The following is a 20378-nucleotide window of genomic DNA, read 5'->3' as shown; positions in this document are numbered from 1 at the left end:
ATTTAAACTAGACAGGAAAATGAATTGGGAAATTGAGATGCACTACAGTTGAACTGTTTTTGTAGGAAAAGTATTTCAGTCAACACTTTAACACTATCCCCCTAGAAGCCTCCTTATAGTGTATGATCTTCTCAAATACAGGGAGTGAGGAAAGGGTCTTTTTCTGTACATGTTAAACTGGGGATTTTGATTGGATTTTAAGGTTCAACTTTATAAAATGACTAAGAGAAATTTTTATGTTAAAGCTTCTTAGAAATTGTCAAGATAATATGCTAAAGACCCTTGTTATCTGACAGAGAATCCATAAGTGCACCCTGTTGGGGAAATTGAAGCCAGTGGCATGTTGTCCCCAATAGTAATTGTATATACTAGGATATTTGAATGGACAGTGACCAACCCAGAATCACTGAAGAGGACCAAGACAACATTGATACCTTCTGTAGGAGCCCAGTTTTGTAATAGACATATGTCATCTATAGTTATTAAGAAAAAAAGTCACACAACTCTTATTGGTGAAGATGGGAGTAAATTGGTAGATGTAACCTTAATTTAATTAATTCAAACTATCTGCACAGACTCTATTGTCATAAAATTCAGAGTGGTTTAATTGTATGTAAATAATTTAATTTTAAAAGCTTTATTATTGTTGTTTTAAAGTTTGTGCAATCACTAATATTAGGGAGAAGAAATGTATAATGAAAGATATAGTGTCTTAGGAATTCAACAACTTTCCAAGTTGGGAAGCTTTATTATTTGCCCCATTTTGAACATTTATTGCTCTTCCATATGTATAAGGTTTGTGCTTATGGCTATTATCTCTTCTGTTGAAGTCCAATTTTCTATTGGCAAAGAGGCTCAGCTCAGGGCTTAGTTCAGTGAGGCAAATCAATGCCTAATGGAATAGATAAGCTAGCTGAAGATATGAGGAGCTTTACAGAAAGCAATAAAGTTAATCTTTTCAGCTAAAATATAAATTCATTCTACTGTAAAGAACATATGTCATCTCAGATTCACTATAGATAGTAAGCTTGGTTGATTTAACTCAAGGCATAGGTAAAGCTATCTTATTAAGTGTATTAATTTAAAACTATCTCAATGTACCTAGCTCCTTAAGCTACATTAAATCTAAAGCTACATTTTAGAATAAAAAGTGTTAGCTTTTTAAGGACTAGGCTGCTTGATTTAAACAAAGGTAAGAAAATAAACAATTTCTCTAAATGTGTGGCATAAAAAATTTAAGCAACAACTCAACGAATGGTACTTTTTCTATCTGTGGGTCAGATTTTTTTTATAGGCACTTGGATTTATATGGAATACTCCTACATGTTTTGACAAGTTTCTTGTTTTTTCTCTGTCAGCTTTATGAAGATCAGTATACAAAGCACCTTGTGATAGTTGAAAGTTACTAATGAGGTGGTTTCACAAATCAGAACAAAGAGTTTTCTTTTCATCTCCCTTTCCTTCATTCCATATCCTGGCCATCTTTAGGTGCTAATGATTTTGTGCCCCAAACAGCACTTATTCTACCCATTTCTTTCAGTCCACTCTCCACCACCCTAGCACAGGATATGTTATCTCTTGTTGATATCACTGCAATAGTTGTTAACTAGTCTCCCTTCATCTGTTCTTTTCTCTTTTTTTTTAATTTTTATTTTATATTGGAGTATAGTTGATATACAATGTTGTCTTAGTAGCAGGTGTACAGCAAAGTGACTCAGTTATACATATACATATATCCATTTTTTTCAGATTCTTTTTCCATATAGGTCATTACAGAATATTGAGTAGAATATTTCTGTTATTTTCTCTATCTGATATACTCCCGATACTGTAGCCAGGGCTTCTCACCATATTTATACATTCCATTGTATAATTGATTATTTAATGTCTATCTTGTTTCACCTACTAGACCATAAGCTCCATAAAATCAGGACTGAGGTCTGTTTTGTCCTCAGTGTTCAGTATATGGTAGGTATTTGGCATATTTGTTGAGTGAAAGTTGAATGAATGTAGTATACTGTATGCATCGAGAGATGCATTCTTTCTAGTGACTTGTTGAATGAGTGTGACTGCCTAAAGCTGTTACAGTTATTACCCAAAGAAACACCCCACTCTGGGACCACAGTGAATTTTGGCTGAGAGAATATTGGATCAGAATGTAAGAGCTGAGTTCTTGGTCCAGCTTTTTTGCTAAATTATTGTGTGACCTTAGATACTGAGCTCTCTGGTCCTCGACTTTTTTTTTTAGTTTATTATTATTTTAAAAAATTATTTATTTATTTATTTTTGGCTGCATTGGGTCTGCGTTGCTGTGTGTGGGCTTTCTCTAGTTGCAGTGCACAGGCTTCTCTTGTGATGGAGCACGGGCTCTAGGTGTGTGGGCTTCAGTAGTTGTGGCTCGCGGGCTCTAGAGTGCACGCAGGCTCAGTAGTTGTGGTGCACGGGCTTAGTTGCACTGCAGCATGTGGGATCTTCCCAGACCAGGGCTCGAACCCGTGTCCCCTGCGTTGGCAGGTGGATTCTTAACCACTGCGCCACCAGGGTAGCCCTCAACTTTCTTATTTGTAGGATAGAAGCAACAAAATAATACTTGTTTCTGTATATAGCACCACCTCATTTAAATAAACTATGTGGATAATTTAAGCTCTCAGATCCATGGTTCTACAGTGTTTTTGCATTGCAGCTCATCAAAAAACATTCATTTAGGTACTCTAATAGACTCCATAAATATTCGTGCCACAAAGGGCCAGCTGAAGTTGAGTGAAAAAGCAGTGTTTCTGAAATAGGAGTGTAATTGAGGAAGGGGGAGCAATGGGAAGGAGGAAGGAGAGAATGAAATGTGTGAAATGTAGAGTGGAATCTTTTTTATATTTTCTTATAAAGTTTTAGGCATTATCCTGAGACTTTTTTTGGCCTTTCACATGCTAACTTGAATGAGTTGCTTTCAATTTTATATTCAAATGAAAAAATGGAATTAATTCTGGAGGCAACTGATGAGTTATAGTAAAACAGGATTTTTTTCTCATTATATAAAATTATGATGGTCACCACTGTGAAGGTCTACTGAGTGCTATTAATATATAGGCAAATTTACAAATTATAAATTTTATTAAAAAAAAAGAAAGACTGAAGCTTATTTAGATCTTTTTTCTCATTTGTATGTTTATTCTTTCATCATTTACGAAGACTATGCTGGGCACTATACGATAAAAGGGGAATGGATGACAATAACATCCCCTGGCCTCTACAGTCTAGGCAGAAAAAAAGTGTTTGTTTGTTTTTTCTTGTCCTCCCCTAGTTCCCTGCCTTTATTTAATTTTAAGTTTTTTCCAAGCCATTCTTTCCATCTCCTTAGGCCTCCAAATAAATGCTAAATAAGAAGTGTAATAAAATATCCCATTCACTGTAAAATGCAGCCCAGTATGAAGAAAAACTCTTCACCAAAATACATTACAAGGCATTTTTTTGCTCTCAAATTCATCATTATCTCAAAATGAAAGCTCCTTGAGATCAGGGACCCTGTCTTTTTTTTTTTTTTCCCTCAGGTTTTTTTTTTTTTTTTTTGGAGTATAATTGCTTTACAATGGTGTGTTAGTTTCTGCTTCACAACAAAATGAATCAGTTATCCATATACATATGTTCCCATATCTCTTCCCTCTTGCGTCTCCCTCCCTCCCACCCTCCCTATCCCACCCCTCCGGGCCGTCACAAAGCACCGAGCTGATCTCCCTGTGCTATGTGGCTGCTTCCCACTAGCTATCTACCTTACGTTTGGTAGTGTATATATGTCCATGCCTCTCTCTCTCTTTGAGGGACCCTGTCTTTATGCAATAGAATTTTATAACTGTAATTCAAGTATCTTTTCTAAGGTAATGAAAAGTTATTGAGCTAAGCTTCATAAATATTAATTATTTAAAACTATGGAAAAATTATTACTTTGGGTTTACAAAGGTGTGGCCTGTAGAGTCTCTTTTTGTTTGCTGTTCATTTACAAACCAAGCAAGGACATGGGAACAGCATTGAATCTCAGGCTGTTTTCAAACAACTGAACAGGCTCTCAAAAAGTTACTTTCTTACCAACTTGGTCCAGTATTCCTTAAAATTTTAAACTAAAGAAAAAAATGTAATGTTAAGATTTTGGCATATGAACTTGATAAAGCTCATTATCTGTTAATTTTCATGAGTCACAATGACTGCTATATTTATAACTTTCCTTCCAGTGCCCATGGGCAGACCACTTAAAATATTTAACAGTGCTTCTAATGGCTAAACTCAATGTCTGTTTCACCAAAAAGTTCTTTCCAAATTTTTCAGCATTGTGCATTCACCCCAAGGTTTCTCAACAAGGTTTTACCTTCTGTGCTTTTTGACAGTCTGCACAGGAAAATTGGGCTGATGCCTTAATAGGCCCTCTTCCATATTCTTTTCCTTAGAGATCTGTGGAATTGTATGTTTTCACATAGACTATTATTTCTATTAAAATGTGTATTGAAATATACTTATTGTTTATATTTATATACTTAGTTTTGAAGAAATTATTGATCAGTGTTGGTAGAGTTAATTAAAATTCAGAAGGGACTATAATGTTTGTATACCTGTATGCATTTTGACCAGAGCACAGGATTGTTAACAGATGAATATTTGATGAACATCATCTGTTCCAGAGAACTTTCAATCTTCAGGAATATATGATATAATAATATTTTTGTTTTAATATATGATACCTCTGGACTCTATAGAGGCTAAATAGTTTTCATTAAAATTGAATGTTATGGAATAGGAAATACTTTTGGGAAAGACAGAAAAGTGTTTTTATAATGCAAGTATAAAGGAAAGCTTAATAAGCCTTCCTGAGAAATGATGCAAACCCAAAGGAAAAGCTTAATTCCCCATAAAGTTGAAGGGAAGTCAATTGAGTGTCACTGTCCACTACCTTTCAAAAAGAATTTCTTTCTAAGACAACCTTGGATGGAGAAAGAAAGAAATTTCTTGTAATTGAGGTTCATACCTAGAAGATACCTGAAAGACCTAGTACCAGATTGTAAAGGAGCTGAGAACAGAATCCAAACTTTCAGACTCCCAGTTACTTTCCATATCTTGCTACCTTGAGCTGACATGGGGATATTTTTACTTAAATAAGCAGCAGCAGAGAGTGTCAAAAAAATCAAGTTTCTGTTGCTCAAGAAATCCAAGTTGACACTGTGATTAATGCCTCTGGTTTATAAACTGTTTTACTAAAAACTATGTTAGGATTGTATTTTCTTTCATTTTTCATGTTTCATATTTCCAACTAATCTCTAGTAAGAGATCTTTTCCTGTCTACAGGCATAGCCTGCATTTTGTATTCCTGCTCTTTCTTAGAGTAACCCCATATTGGGGGGGAAAACAAAAAGCTCATTTCTCTAAAGGAGCAATTAAACTTATATGCAGAGAGAGTACAGTGGCAGATCACTTCAATTGAACCATTATGGTAAAATTCAACTAGACTCACATCAAGAATATCCGGAAAGTAACTATTCTGTTCTTTCCTAACATTGTGGAGGAATACATAGAATTAATTAAAATTAAATAATTCTGATTAATTATTCAATTACATTAACCTGTTCTTTATAACTCTTCATGCTTATAAGACCCTTATATGAATGAAAAGTCAGTGGTGTGTGCATACAAGTAATCAATGTATGCCCATGAGAATAAAGTCCTTTTTTGCCAGCCTCCCACTTCGAGGGACTGGTTTGGCTGAGCCTTGAAGGATGATCTGTTACAGACTAAACTTGGAAAGAGGGCATTCTGTCAAGAGGTAAGAACATGAAGAAAGCATGGGAGTGAACCTGAAAATGTAACAAGGCCCTTAATATGGACTAGAATACAGTCTGGATGAAATGTAAAGTATTAAGAGAGGACTCAAAAATCAGAATTGCTACAAACCCTGGTTGCCCGGCTAAAAGTTTTGTTGCATTTAATAGGAAATAGGGAGTTTGGTAGAATTTTGAATAAGGCAGAGTTTTAGGAGGATGATCCAGTTGATTGATACAATAATACATTTCACTTCCACTATGAAGTGTGCAGGAGGAAAGGTTGTCATATTCTTTGCATTAATAGAGCAAGTAAAAATTTTGATTGAAAGAAATTAACAAAGATTAAAGTGTGATTTAGAGTTAATGTTGGATAATGATTATTCAAATAATTTTCCTTCATATCATTTAAATAGAAAATTAGTTCATTTGTAAATTAGAAGGTCATTATATTTTTTCTAGGCAGTCTCTAAGATGTTAACATAATTTCTCTTGACATAGGCTTTAGGAAAACAAAAGTCCAATGAAAATTTCTTCCCAAAGAAAGTAGTTTTTATTTCAATCTATCCACAGAGAACAGAAAGTTAAACTCAACTCTGATAAAAAAAAAACTAATCTGAAATAAAGCCTTATGCTTCACAGCAGTCATCTATTTTTCTATTTTATGGGATGGTTGCTGAGGACTGCCTGTATTTGTGGAATTAACTCTCTAAGGTGTTATTTGCCAATGATCCTAGAGATATTTGGCATGAAGTATTTTGTAATTTTGCTAAGGCATAAATGTGAGTCACATGGCTCAGATATAAGTTGTCAAGCTCGAGTGTAAAACTTACTGAACATCAAACATTCACTGCCCAGAGTGGTTTTATTTCTGTCCACTCAACCATTAAGCAAAATGAATGTCATACTTTGCCTCATTTTAGACAAAAGCAATATACCATGGGGCTTCCCTGGTGGCGCAGTGGTTGAGAATCTGCCAACTAATGCAGGGGACACGGGTTTGAGCCCTGGTCTGGGAGGATCCCACGTGCCACGGAGCAACTAGGCCCGTGAGCCACAACTCACGCGTCTGGAGCCTGTGCGTGAGCCTGTGCGTGAGCCTGCAGGTCTGGAGCCTGTGCTCCACAACAAGAGAGGCCGCGGTAGTGAGAGGCCCGCGCACCGCGATGAAGAGTGGACCCCGCTTGCCACAACTAGAGAAAGCCCTCGCACAGAAACGAAGACCCAACACAGCAAAAATTAGTTAATTAATTAATAAAAACTCCTACCCCCAACATCTTCTTTATATATATATATATATATATATATATATATATATATATATACCATGAAGTTTTTTCAATTATGGAAATATGTAAAGAATGTGTTATTAATGCATGTCAAATTAAGCAAACATGGGTTAATATAGTCTACCATCAAAAAAGGCCAGCTAGGGCTTCCCTGGTGGTGCAGTGGTTGAGAGTCCGCCTGCCGATTCAGGGGACACTGGTTCGTGCTCCGGTCTGGGAAGATCCCACATGCCGCGGAGCGGCTGGGCCCGTGAGCCATGGCCGCTGGGCCTGCGCGTCTGGAGCCTGTGTTCCGCAACGGGAGAGGCCACAACAGTGAGAGGCCTGCGTACCAAAAAAAACAAAAAAAAGGCCAGCTAGTTTTTTCCGCTAGAAAATCTATGATTTTAGGGAAAATCGACTTTGAAGTTGGCCTTGAAGTTTTAGAATTTAAGATTTAAATCATCTCTAAATAATGCAGGCAATGTGTCCCCTTTGGGTTTGAATCATTCGTTTTCGAAATCATAAAAATTGTCAAACAATTGATTAAAAGTTAGAGTCAAACAAATTTATATAACTGAATTTGGAATTTCCATTTTTGCAACAGATGAGTCAGATTTAACATTTGGCTTTTGGTCACTTGGTAATGAGTCACTTGATTGGTACTCTTATGATCTCTAAATTAAAATTTGTAGATGAAATATGAGACTCTGTATATCCCCAAGGATTAGAAAAATGGCTTAGATGAATTCTGTTTCATTGCCAAAATAAATAGATCCTTATGGAGAATAATTTAAAGTATTATTATTAGAAATAACAAATCAAAATTATTTGCTTTCTAAAAATAACTTACCTGTGAGGTTTGAAATGTAGTGGCCCTTAGTGACTTCATTATCTGCATCTACAATTTATGTGAAACTCTTACAGTGCAACTACACATATGGTTAGATACAGACTCTGTGATAGCCCCCCTTTTTTTAATAGGAATTTGTATTATGCCCTAGAGAGTGGCCCAATCATCATGTCTTCTGAATTCAGATTTTGACGAGAGGCCCTTCCCTTGGGCTGCCGATGAGAGCTGTGAATGATACTTTCCTGAAAGGAACGAGCTATCTTGTCAACGTTAGGCAGATGCTGCAATTTAAGCTTTGTCTAGTTAAAAATAGTCAGGATTCAACGTGCTCTTGAATTTTTTACTCTTTTTTGCGAATACCAAGAGATGTAATACCATTCTTAGAGACAGCTGTATATCTAGGGTAATTTTATTAAGCTTTTTTTTTCATATATAAGAGGATAAATTGTCCACTAAAGACGGGATTTCCCTTTAGCTATTGGGGGGTAGTTGTAGCCAAAGTAAGATAAAACAAACAAAAATAAACCTTTCCTTCCATTCTTACATTGCTTGTTGGCCCTCCAAAACACGCACAACTCAAAAACACATGAAAGAAGCTACAAGAGTTATTACTTTGCACATTACATTACACCGGAGTAATATCTTTCCAGATCTGGAGTTGCTATTACCTGGATTTACTATTGCCTTCAAGGTGAGTACTGGACTTGCTGAAAATAGAAATAGAACACCTAACCTCATATCTGTTGGGCCCAACCAAGGCCTGGACTACCTGTTCATGACTCAGTACAAGTCAGCTAGCTAATGGTCCTTGGTTTTCTCCCCTCTAAAGACGGAAATAATGCTTTCACACCAAATCCAAGAATAAGGGCTATTTATGAGCAGTTGTCAGAGAGAGGCCTTTCAAAAGGCTACCGAGCCAGACCAGCAAGGGAATCATAAATCCTTTCAGGAGAGGAGGCCCAGAGCCTCCTTGTTGACCATCTTGGGAAACCAGGGCTTCTTCCCCTGGATGAATGAGAACCCTCACCTGTAGCATTCAGCCAGACCAATGTGAACCTCACCTGTTCTATGTGGACCAATCATAGTCAAGTCAAGTGTACCAGGTGATTCACAATTGTGATGGGTGACCCTTTAGGGATTAAGGGGGATTAAGGGCACTGGGGTATCCTTCAGGATCCTGGGCTGAACTACAATCTTGGCCCTTCCAGAGAGTGGACCTGAGTCCCAGCATTGCCCACAATATCAGAAGCCTCCTCCTCACAGATAATTCAAGTTTTATTTTTCTTTTCCTATATTGTTTCCAGATTATAGCAGCCTACGGCTGGGATATCTAAGGCTCTCAAGCATTTGGCCCTTGGGGGAGCGGGGTGCAGGAGAAAAGGGGCTCATATTCATATGATAGATCTGCTCTTCAGTTTCAGTGTTAGTTTTTTCTCTTAAATGATTACGTAGGTGCAAGGGAGTTTGGAGCCTCTGGTGCTGCCCATTTCTGGTTCCCTGTACCCAGCATATTGAAAGAAAAATGCACAGTGAAGTTACTTCCAATTCCTTTTAGGTTAGGATTTTAAACCAGAAGATTGATTTTAGCAAGGTTCAGTCCAGATGTGGTTCCAGGGATAACATCAAACATTCTGCTGGGGGCGGAAATGTAAGTAGAAGCTTCTGTTAGGAGCCGTCCTGATTGTGTGGAGCCATCTGCACAGCAGGCACTTGGTCTCCTTTCCTGCCTCCCTGCCAACACACTCCCCCCTTCTTGTTGCTGCTCCACACGTCCCCCTGGTTTGGGAGCTTGTCAACCTTGCATTTTTGGTGATGGCCTTCCCATCCTTCCCTCTAAGATCACTGGCGAATTCTTGCTTTTTTAATGGGGTACGCCATGGTTCTCGGGGAGATGGAAAACCCACCTCACTTGCCAATTTGTTTGCTGGCCTTTGGCTTCAAGGTATTTTCTCATGCTGTCTCTACGCCCCTGTAAAAGTCAGCTGTGCACACACTTTTCTAGCTCCATTTAAGTTACTCTTGGGGCAAAGTCTGATGTACTTGAAAGTACCCAAAGTGTATAATGTCAATATTTTGTGCTTCATTATTCATGAGAGTTGGGCTATCATTTGGAATAATACAAAACTGGTGAAGCATGGCTCATCTGTAACTCAGTGAAAAGATTCAAGTCCCAGTATACTCTGTCTTGATGGAATTTTTTCCTGTCTCTTAAATTGAGTGAAAATAATATCCTATGAGAGAAAGGGAAAGATGAATCCGTGTTTCTCAAATGTAGTTGAGGAAGAGTTGAAACAGGCAAACTCAAGCTAAAGAAAGCATGGTTCTTTGTAAAATTAGAATAACAAAAAAGGCGAACTGGGTGACTCTCTATACTACAGATCCTGTCACCTAAACTTCAGATTCTGACCGTCTGTGACTCAGGTAATTTATAGATTATCAAATCCGGAATTCTCACCTATCTAATAACTCTTGGTTCCTTGCTCCTCAACTGGGCAGAGATGGAGTCAAGCAGTGAAAGGAGAGACAAGCAAGTGCCTTCTAGCAGGAGCTGTCGCCTGATGTTCAGAGTAGCTCCACTGGGTGTGAAAATATGCCATGTGGGAGGACCACAGCAAGGTTTTCTGGGCTCTTTCCAGGGTGCAGGGCTAAGCTCCAGGCTCAGCATTTACACTGACAAGGTTGCCCTCCTTCCTGTTGCCCTGACTGTAAGCTCACACCATGTGGTACTTTCACAGAAGCAATCTTGGTCCTAGGAAATAATTTGAGGGTATCAGAGGGTAGACCCAGCTGCCCTCTACTACGGGTGCTGCCGGTCAAAACACCTACATGGAAAAGGATAAATTGAGATAACTAATGATCTCTAAAGTAAGTAAGGGAGCTTCCAACCTCCAAAACAGTAGTCTGAAACTTTCCCCTAGAGAAGAATCACTTGTTCAAATGTGCAGATTCCCTGACGCCATTTCCAGTGTTCAATTAAGTAATTCCCATGTATTTCTGATGCAAATGGACCAGGAACCACACTTGGAAAGCACTGTTTCAAATATTGGGAGATGAAATAATTTCAACAAGACACAAAGAAGAAAAAATGCTGTCATTTTATATTGATAATTTGGTGTGCAATAAAAATTCCATTTAGCCAAGACATGACAATAGTATTTTAAAAAAGCATGTTTAGAGCTTTCTTCTTCTTGTTATCTTAAAGCAGTGTTGGGCTTCTTGTTTCTATGAGCAAAGTTGGTCACTTTTATGTAAAAATCACTTTTTAAAGCATAATTTCTCTCTTCACTTGGCTCTTTGCTTATGGAAAGGTTTGACACGATGTGGCTTCGTTCTCTGGGTGGAAGCTTGCCGTATGCATCCAGGTGTTTCTATCCCCTTGGGGCATGATCTGTTTTCTGCTAATAAAATCTTCTATTCTAGGATTTTCCTTCACTTTGGTTTTTCTTTCCAACCAAACATGTGGGAGGATCTATGGAAGATTGTGTTTTCCCATTTGTATGTATATGTTGTTGTATGTTGTGAGTTTGGATATGTTTCTAGATTTGACGTATGATCTTGGGGGTTGTTTATGTCTAAACTATTTTAAGCACATTTTATGTGGTTCACACAGGTACAGATTGTCACCAAGAAGATAGACCTAAGCCACGTGACATCCAAATGCGGCTCTCTGAAAAACATCCGCCACAGGCCAGGTAAATCCGTACTTTTTAGTAGTCTGGGAGATATTAGATTGGATTCAAGAAATTGACAAGCGAAATTTGTGTTGCTGTGAAATATCTAATTGGAAGGACTTTTCCAAATCCTGATACGTCATGCTTTTATTAATAGAAATTTACATGAGAAATTTCAAGGCATCTTCACTTGGACAAGTAAACTTAGTAACCACACACAGGCCACGTATCATAGGACATGTTAAAAATTGAAAGGTACAAAAAAAAAAAAGAGAGAAAAAAGACAAAAAAATAAAATTAAATAAATAAATAAAAATTAAAAGGTACATGAGATGCGTTTATCTCGATGTACGCAACATGCATGTTGGAGCTCATTGGAAATATATAGTCTATAAAATACACTGGGCCATGTATTTATACATAATACATACACTGCCAGAAGCATTTCCAAAGATTTTTCAAGAAATTGTTTTTCTGCATTATGTGAAAAAAGGATTGTGCTTAAGCAAAGCTGAAAAAATTAACTTTTCTGCTGAATTTCTCAGATCCAGGTCTATAAGTATTGTGAATCCTCAGAATGCAATGTCTCCCCCAACTTATTTGACCATGGACTTCTTGTTTTTCTAGAATATCTCATAAGACTGATGCTCTAAGGTAGAATTTCTACTCATCTTGCTGGGGATTTTTCCCTCTTTAATTCCCTCTAATGTATTATGAGTCACTTTTTCTGAGTATCATGTATTATGTTTTTGCTAAATCCACCTCCATGCATATGTAAATAATGGACAACTGTCAAATTTGTAAATTTTCTTGAGAATATTTTGACACAATTTATATATACCATTGAAGGACAAGAGGAAGCAATTGGTTTTAACCATCTATGCTTGGCATCTTAATTAAACCAGGTAATAGGTTATTCCCATTAATCATTGTCTCAAATGTTATCAAAACAAGGTATAAGAATAATTGAGCCCAATGAGCTTTCTGACCAGGAGGTTATTAAGAAGAATTTATTAGTTGAAAAACAAAGGTAGATAGGATATGTTTCAAAATAGATAAACGAACTGGAAACATATCTAGAAATTGGGCTTCTCTTTGGCAAAGGGAGTTCATAAGGCAAGTCAAGGAGTTAGAAACTACGAGTAAGGAATCTCCATTCCTGGTTTCAGAATTGCTACCCTGGAATTAGTTCTCTGTCATTTAGGAAACAGCAGGGATATGTTCCCATGTGGGTATCTTCACAACCCCCCATCTATTACTTAAGTCTACAAACATTTAGTTGACTTTGTACTGTGCCAACAGTATGATAGAAGTATTTGGCTACACTGCCTACTTTCTTCCAGAATACAAAAGACAATATCGGATTCTTTCATTCCAGACAGTAAGTATACATTTAGTTAAATTCACCTGGGGTCTTGATGCACAGAAAAATCTTATATAGATAAGAAAATATTCTGTGTATGTTTTACTGGTCATAAAAGGCTATTGTCATGGACTCCCACCTTTTTCTAAATCTAGCTCTTACTTCGTAATAAATGAACCAGGTGACTAAGTTCATAAAGATGTATTAGCACGATGATCCGTGTCAATAGCAAGCTTTTCACAAAGCTACTTTGGATTGTGGAATATCTAAGGAGAAAATAAAGGAAACAGTTTGATACCTGGAGCCACAAATTGAAATATCCGGTCTTGTGGACTTCACTTCGGGACATATGAAGCTTGATGGGGATTATAGTCTTCTGCAGTTACTGCTCCTGAGGGGGCCAGAATTTTTCAGAACCAAAGGCAGAGATGTCTGAATTCAAATGGGTTCTGAATTTTTCAGAACCAAAGGCAGAGATGTCTGAATTCAAATGGGTAAAAATACCTAGTAGGACTTCAACAGAAGTAGACTTCTCAGTCTTCCTTTTCTGAATATATTTTGGGTCAATGTTACATTGTTATTTTTTTTCTCTCTCTCTCAAAATACAGTTCAAAAAAATTTTAACAAGGTTACATAGACACAACATATAACCATAAAAGAAAACTTGAAAAGACAATTTCTATCAGAGGCCACCAAAAAATAGAAAAGTAAGATCCTAAGAAAGTTGATCTCATGTAGCTAAAAGCTCAACATCTTCTAGACTCTAACCAATATAATTATGTTTTATGAATCACACTAATCCTGTAACAACCAACAAGTGAGACCCATGGGGCCAAGTAAAATGTTGGAAGGATAACACTCCTGCAGTTATGCATCTTTTGAGGGAAGGACAACTACATGTCTTCTGTAAGCATGAGTTAAATAACATCATGTACATCCTAAGCCTTCAGGAGGAGAATGAATGAATCTTCAAAACTTAATCCAGTAACACCATACAATTTCAAGGGGCCCCTGGCCAGGTAATTGGGTGTTAATATAAATGTCCAGGTATCACATGAGAAAAACACCACAGGCCTAAGAGACCTGTAAAGTTTTAACAGACCTTTCTCTCGTCTACAGAGATAAATAAGCAGCAAGAGTCCAAAATTGAAAAATCTCTTCCATGTTTCCATAGAGTCCCTCAGGTATTCTTCCCAAATCAAAATCCCAAGAGAGATGCAATGATAGTAGAGGGTCACGTGGCTTACCACTGGCCTTGCAAAAAAATGCATAGCGCCAAAACCAAGTTAATAATGCAAGTCAAAGCTAATCCCTTAGGTGGAGACAGGTAAAGGTATCTAATCCAGCTTTCTTCCAGGTCAAAGACATCAGCAGACAGGCTCAAGAACAGGCTAAAGGACAACTCAATGTAGAACTCCTTACATTCCTAAGCCTGAGAAAGGTGTGCAGAAATGGGGAGTGCCACAGAAGGGTGGCTCATGGCACTCTCATCTATCAGCAGATCCTCGAGTTTCAGACTAATTAGCATTTAAGGAAATGGCATGGTCAAAACTCCATCTCAGTATTATCAGATCAAAGTCAGAGTCACATTGGTCCTATGGCATCTGGAAAAGAATGGGATCTCCTGAGAGTCTCTTCCTATCACTCCATCTGCTAATTAAAATGGAAGCTCTTAAGCAACTTAGCCCCTGACTCCAGTTTCATCAGTCAAGCTATCAATGCTGAAAATTGACAAATGGTAATATTACCCACATGCACTCCATTGCTAGCCTAATAGTTCTTTGAACAAGTGACCTATTACCATTAAGAAAATTAAAGAAGAGCTTCATTGCAATTTAATTTGCTCCCTTAGAAATAAGAGACTAAATGTGCCAAGTTTGAGAAAGGATACATATGATACTTTCATTGTGTTATTTTTAGAGTTTTTATCACATAGACAAGAAAAACCCCCCTGATATTTTAGATTAGACATGAGTAGAGGAGAAAGGAATTAACATGTAGAGCAATCCACGTAATGGTACAAAAAGGATGTCACTACCGTAGATGGTGTGGGGAAAATGGTATAGTCTAGAAATCTAAAAGATTCCCTTCACATCCATGGTCGGAGGGATAGTAGAGTTCATTAAGTTTGTCATTTGCCATGGTCTACCTACTATAATCATTTTGGGGAACTAGTCACCACAAATATAAGATTTAATTTTAGCAAGGCATTTAAAAGCCTTTCTCCTCTCCTACGTAGGTGGTGGGCGTGTGAAAATTGAGAGTGTGAAACTGGATTTCAAAGAAAAGGCCCAAGCTAAAGTTGGTTCACTTGACAATGCTCACCACGTACCTGGAGGTGGTAATGTCAAGGTAAGAAACAAGATCCTGAGCCGATCTTGCCTTTTTAAAAAATCCTTCTGAAATACTCTTCATCAAAATGGGTCCCAAATTGAAGGCCTGGACATCTAGAAGTAGGGATGGTAGAGCTGAATAGAAGTGACATGAACGTCAGCTCTGGGATATAGAGAAAGAGCTAAGCAACAGTTAAGATGCTTGAGTTAACGAGGACTGATGCTTGTCTTAAACAGATTGACAGCCAAAAGTTGAACTTCAGAGAGCATGCTAAGGCCCGTGTGGACCACGGGGCTGAGATCATTACGCAGTCCCCAGGCAGATCCAGCGTGGCATCCCCCCGACGACTCAGCAACGTCTCCTCTTCTGGAAGCATCAACCTGCTCGAATCCCCCCAGCTTGCCACCCTGGCCGAGGATGTCACTGCCGCACTCGCTAAGCAGGGCTTGTGAATATTTCTTGTTTAGCATTGAAGTAATACTATTTAGGCATGAGCTCTTGGCAGGAGTGGGCTCTGAGCAGGTGTTATATTCATTCTTTACAAACCATAAAATAAATAATCTCATTCCCAAACTGTAGTAATTGTTACAATTTTATATTAAAAAAGAATAGTATATGCAGAAATTGACTTGATTTCCATTTGTAAAAGGAAGATACTGGCTTTACATGAGTACAATTGGACAATTATTTTTGCTCTGCTCTGTTTTGCATGGAGTAATATTATTTTAAAAATTGCATTTCTACCTTTCATGTGCCTGAAGGCTATCCACTACATCCTGAAAGGCCTTGTTAAAATCCAAGCTGCTCATTTCACTATTTTGTTGCTGGGTGAAAAGATAAAAAGCTGCCCATTGTAACTTATTACAGGTTAAATTAAATCAAGGAGTCTGATTGCAGGAAGGGAAGAGCATGTAAGAAATAAGTTTTTTTTAAAGCGTTATTTTGTATAAATGGGAAGAAAGATTCAATTAAGTTATTAACATTTGGGACCTGGATAATTATATCAGAGTATAAGTCAATCCAATAAATTATTTAACTAATTAAGAAATAGTTACGACGCATTTGAGCTGTGGTTGAGGAAGTGGTATAAAGTGCATCTCTTAGGAGTGAAGCACTTTCATTAGGGTGGACTCGTGTCTGATTAGAACGTTGGTTGATCAGCTAGATTTGTGTACACACTACCAGTTTCACACCCCTTTTCCATCTGTTTGATACAGTATTATAGATATAAATATATATATATTTCTCTGTGGCCATTTGTGATACTTCCTCATATACTTGAATATTATACTTCCTTATTCACAGCATCTGTGTCTCCTGCACCCTTTGGTGTTGCAGTTTTAGGTATGTGAAAGTAGGTGTTAGCAGGGTTCTTTCCCTATTAAAAAAAAGTTTAAAAAGACAAAAAGTTTTAGCATGAAGTTGCTTTCTGTAACAACTCAAAGCTGTAACCCTGTTTTAGTGCCAGATACAAGTCTCTCCCGTGATGCTAGAAAAAATTTGTTTTTCTTTGCTTTCACCAACATGGAGTTTGTGGGGGTGGGTCCAGTTATACATAAAAGGGTTTACAGATTGTTGGTGTAAGATTATGGATTTATCTTATTTTGAATCACAGGATAGTTTGGGTTTTATTCCTGTAATCATTCATGAAACAGACTTCTTAAGATTTCTTTTTCTTTCTTTTTTCCATTTGCTAAAGTTGAAACTAACAGTGGGATTTGGGGGCATGTTATCCCATTCTTCCAAATAGTACCTGTTTATTAAATTATCTGATAGAAAATGTTTGACCTCCATACCCAAAGATCCCTTGATCAGAAGGGAAAAATACGGTATTTTGAGAAGCTATAGCTATAAAATATTGGAGATGCAGATATCTAAATCAGTTTTTTCATAACTCCAACATTGTACTCTGTAAAGGAACACTATTATTTATCAGTAGATAATACCATTCTGACTTTAGATGAGGTCTAGAAATCACAAATCTATTAATTAATTCACGTTACAAATCATTCATCTTAAATTTATGAATAAGCAATGAAATAGTCAATAGCCTGAATAAGGCAGTGGGTTACCAGGCTAGATGGATGCTTTCTAGTATTTTATCTGTTCTTTTTCTTGCTCAGGGATGGTAGGCTGGATCTGAACAGTTAAAGGCAAATGGTCCAGTAGGCGTTTGATTCCTTTGAGCCAAATCAGTTCTCGAATATAAAGGAAAAAAATGATGAATATGGACTGAGGCAACAAGCTAGTATAGTAGCATCTAAGAAAGAAGCCAAGGGATGCAAAGACAGAGACACGGTGCCATTTTGTGACCCGTTGGAAATTACAACCAATGCGACTTCCATAAAAGAAACTCTAGGAGCAAAAGTGCACCATTCATTCTCAACTAAGAGGTTTTACGTAGGCAAACATTTCTGAAACTATTTATAGATCAGTTATTTTATAGGACAAAGATTTAGAAATAACTGAGTAGGACTGTGGATGTGTCTGTTTTCTGCCTAATTATTGCTGTGAGGTTTGATTTGTCCCATCTGGGCATTTTATTCATCAGCTTCCCTTGAAATGCACCAGAATATAGGAGAAGAAAGAATAGGAGTGTGGAGACTTAACAGTATTTTCTTATGTGTTTGGTAGTGTTAGATAGTGATTAAAGCTGAAGTTAACAGCTGATTAGAACAGTTTTAACCTGTGAAACAAGTATTTTTTTTCAACCTGGTTTAAATTTTTTATAAGCATTAAGAATAAGTAAACATGATCTACATATTAAAATTGTTTCTTACAAATACATGTCTAAAATAAAGATTATATAAAGTACCAAGTTATAAGATTTGGCATTAAAACAAATGTCTACTTCAAATCACAGCAAAATTATAATGAATAAATGCCCTTGCTTTGTATGGAAATACAAATTCTTTATAAAAAGTTAACAAAATGAACCCGATAATTTGTACAAGTAAAAGAAAGAAACACAGGCTAAATGTCTTCTTATGGGGATAAGGGGTGGAACCCATCTTGCCTTTACACTCAAGATTAACGACACAAATTAAGCTTTTTGAACACCACTCTTGTGGGGACATCCATACGCTGATCTAGAAATTAAGGCTTCATAGTTCCAATTCTAGATCTATTAATGCCAGTTTCTCTCTGGCTTTAGCCTTTGAGAACCTGTTTAAGGAAACATAAGTAATCCAGAGCTGTGAAGAGTTAAAAGGCCCACTCACTCTCTCTGGGTCACCTGCAACCAATAATTGGGTACTTTACAATGATGCAGGAGAGATCCGAGTCCATGATGAGTCTCAAAGGCCATGTTCATTTAGGAACCAACTCTCTCTGGATTCTCCTGCTGAGTTCCAGCAGGGTGATGGGCTAAAATCCCACCCACAAGCAAGACACCTGTGTAACACTAACTAGGTATAGCTGAAGAAGGCTGAAGAGAGAACTTGGTTAAATGGAAAGATGTACTTGATGGTAGCTGACCTTCTCCACACACTCATATAGTTATAGAGCAGGAAATGGGATCATCAACCAAAATATGTCAATATTATTAAAGAAATAATCTCAATGTGGTTGATTCTGACATAGCTGCAAGTATAGTATTTTCTCCTATTTTTCATGCCACAGAAAGGAGGAAAATAAACTATTCGTGGTCTAAGTGGCCAGAAAAGATAGATCCATGGCTTGGAAAGGCAAATTCTAGACATTCCTTCAAAGACTGATGTGCTAAAATTAGCATTGATGTTTGTTTTCTAACACCTAGGATTTTTAGCCTGGGTGTGTAGGTTGAGGCCAAGTCCCTAGCAGGAAAAAGCTTATTTTTAGACTCCTAAAATGTCAATCATGAAGATCTACTTCAACTTTAGCAAAAAGAAAAAAAAAATCAACAAAAAGTATACTCTGTATGCTGGGATTCCAAGGTTCCAACATGCCGCTACAAATCTGTGGGGGGTTTCTTTCTTCTGATAATTCTAGAGCCTGTTACCATAGAAAGGCATTTCTTCAATGGCTGGTTGTAGTTAGTTCATGTTTTTCAAGCAAAATTTGCAAATGTATTTGTTGCTGTATAGTGATTGTTTTGCAAAATAAAGTTGCTTGTCACCTAACTGATAGTTTCAGATTGTTTCTTCTTCTCTGGAAAAAAACCATAATATATAATATGATCTAATCTAATCTAATCTAAATTCCTCAATCCAACCAAAGAAAAATTATGAAGAGAAGGCTACAGTTATCTGCTGAATGCCTACTATGTGTCAGGCCCTCTCACTACTGTATTAGCAGGATGCTATCTGTTGCAAGTGACAGAAACTCGAATTGGCCTAAGTATAAAAGCAAATTTATTGGCTCAAGTATCCAACTAGGCAGGAGTATCTGCCTCAGGCAAGGATGTATCCAGGCACTCAAAAAATGTCATTTAGACTCTTTCTTGGGGCTTCCCTAGTGGCGCAGTGGTTGGGAGCCCGCCTGTCAATGCAGGGGACACAGGTTTGAGCCCTGGTCCGGGAAGATCCCACGTGCCGCGGAGCAACTGGGCCCCTGCGCCACGACTACTGAGCCTGCGCTCTGGAGCCCACCAGCCACAAGCACTGAGCCCGCGTGCTACGACTGCTGAAGCCCGTGCACCTGGAGCCTGTGCTCTGCGGCGGGAGAGGCCACCGCTCGCGGCAGCTGGAGGGGGGCCTACGCGCAGCAATGAAGACCCAATGCAGCCAAAAATAAATAAATAAAATAAATATGTTTTTTAAAAATTATAAAATAAAAAAGACTCTTTTTTCAACTCTGGATCTAGGCTCTCAAAAGATATCATCAGGAATTTTTCTTTTTTTCAAATTTTCGTTCTGCTTCCTCTATGTTGTCTTCATCCTCAGGCAGGCACCTCTCTCCCTATGATTACTGGGAGCTCCAGGTTTCACAGCCTCCCAAAGGAAGCCTCTTTCCCAACAGCACTAGCCAAAATCCAAGCTCTGAAAATCATTGCATTACGTGGGTCACCTGCTCACTTATGCTGATTGGCGAGGGTGGGTCACAGACCTAACTCTATCACAGGTGGTTGGGGTAGGTGGAGAGTAAAGGGAGAAGTGGCCTTATCTGAACTCCATA

The 20378-nt window shown here is 37.8% G+C and overlaps 1 protein-coding gene across 5 annotated transcripts in view; it reads left to right on the top strand.

The window, feature by feature from the left end:
* MAP2 (microtubule associated protein 2) overlaps positions 1-19384 on the top strand; it is a 276218-nt gene extending 256834 nt beyond the window's left edge. For 4 of the 5 annotated variants that reach the window (XM_027122623.1, XM_027122604.1, XM_027122608.1 and 1 more), the window contains 4 exons: positions 9472-9564; positions 11527-11608; positions 15190-15302; positions 15521-19384. In XM_027122623.1, coding sequence (XP_026978424.1) covers positions 9472-9564; positions 11527-11608; positions 15190-15302; positions 15521-15736 — 504 coding nt within the window. In that variant the 3' untranslated portion in view covers positions 15737-19384. The remainder of the gene's footprint in view (positions 1-9471; positions 9565-11526; positions 11609-15189; positions 15303-15520) is intronic. The other variant, XM_027122613.1, reaches the window with a different exon arrangement.
* The last annotated feature ends 994 nt before the right edge of the window (positions 19385-20378 follow it).

This window comes from Aethalodelphis obliquidens, unplaced genomic scaffold (assembly GCF_003676395.1).
Source record: "Aethalodelphis obliquidens isolate GAN/ISIS:26980383/991018 unplaced genomic scaffold, ASM367639v1 scaffold2, whole genome shotgun sequence".
In the NCBI taxonomy this organism is placed as follows: Eukaryota; Metazoa; Chordata; class Mammalia; order Artiodactyla; family Delphinidae; genus Aethalodelphis; species Aethalodelphis obliquidens.
This window is presented reverse-complemented; position numbering and strand designations above follow the sequence as displayed.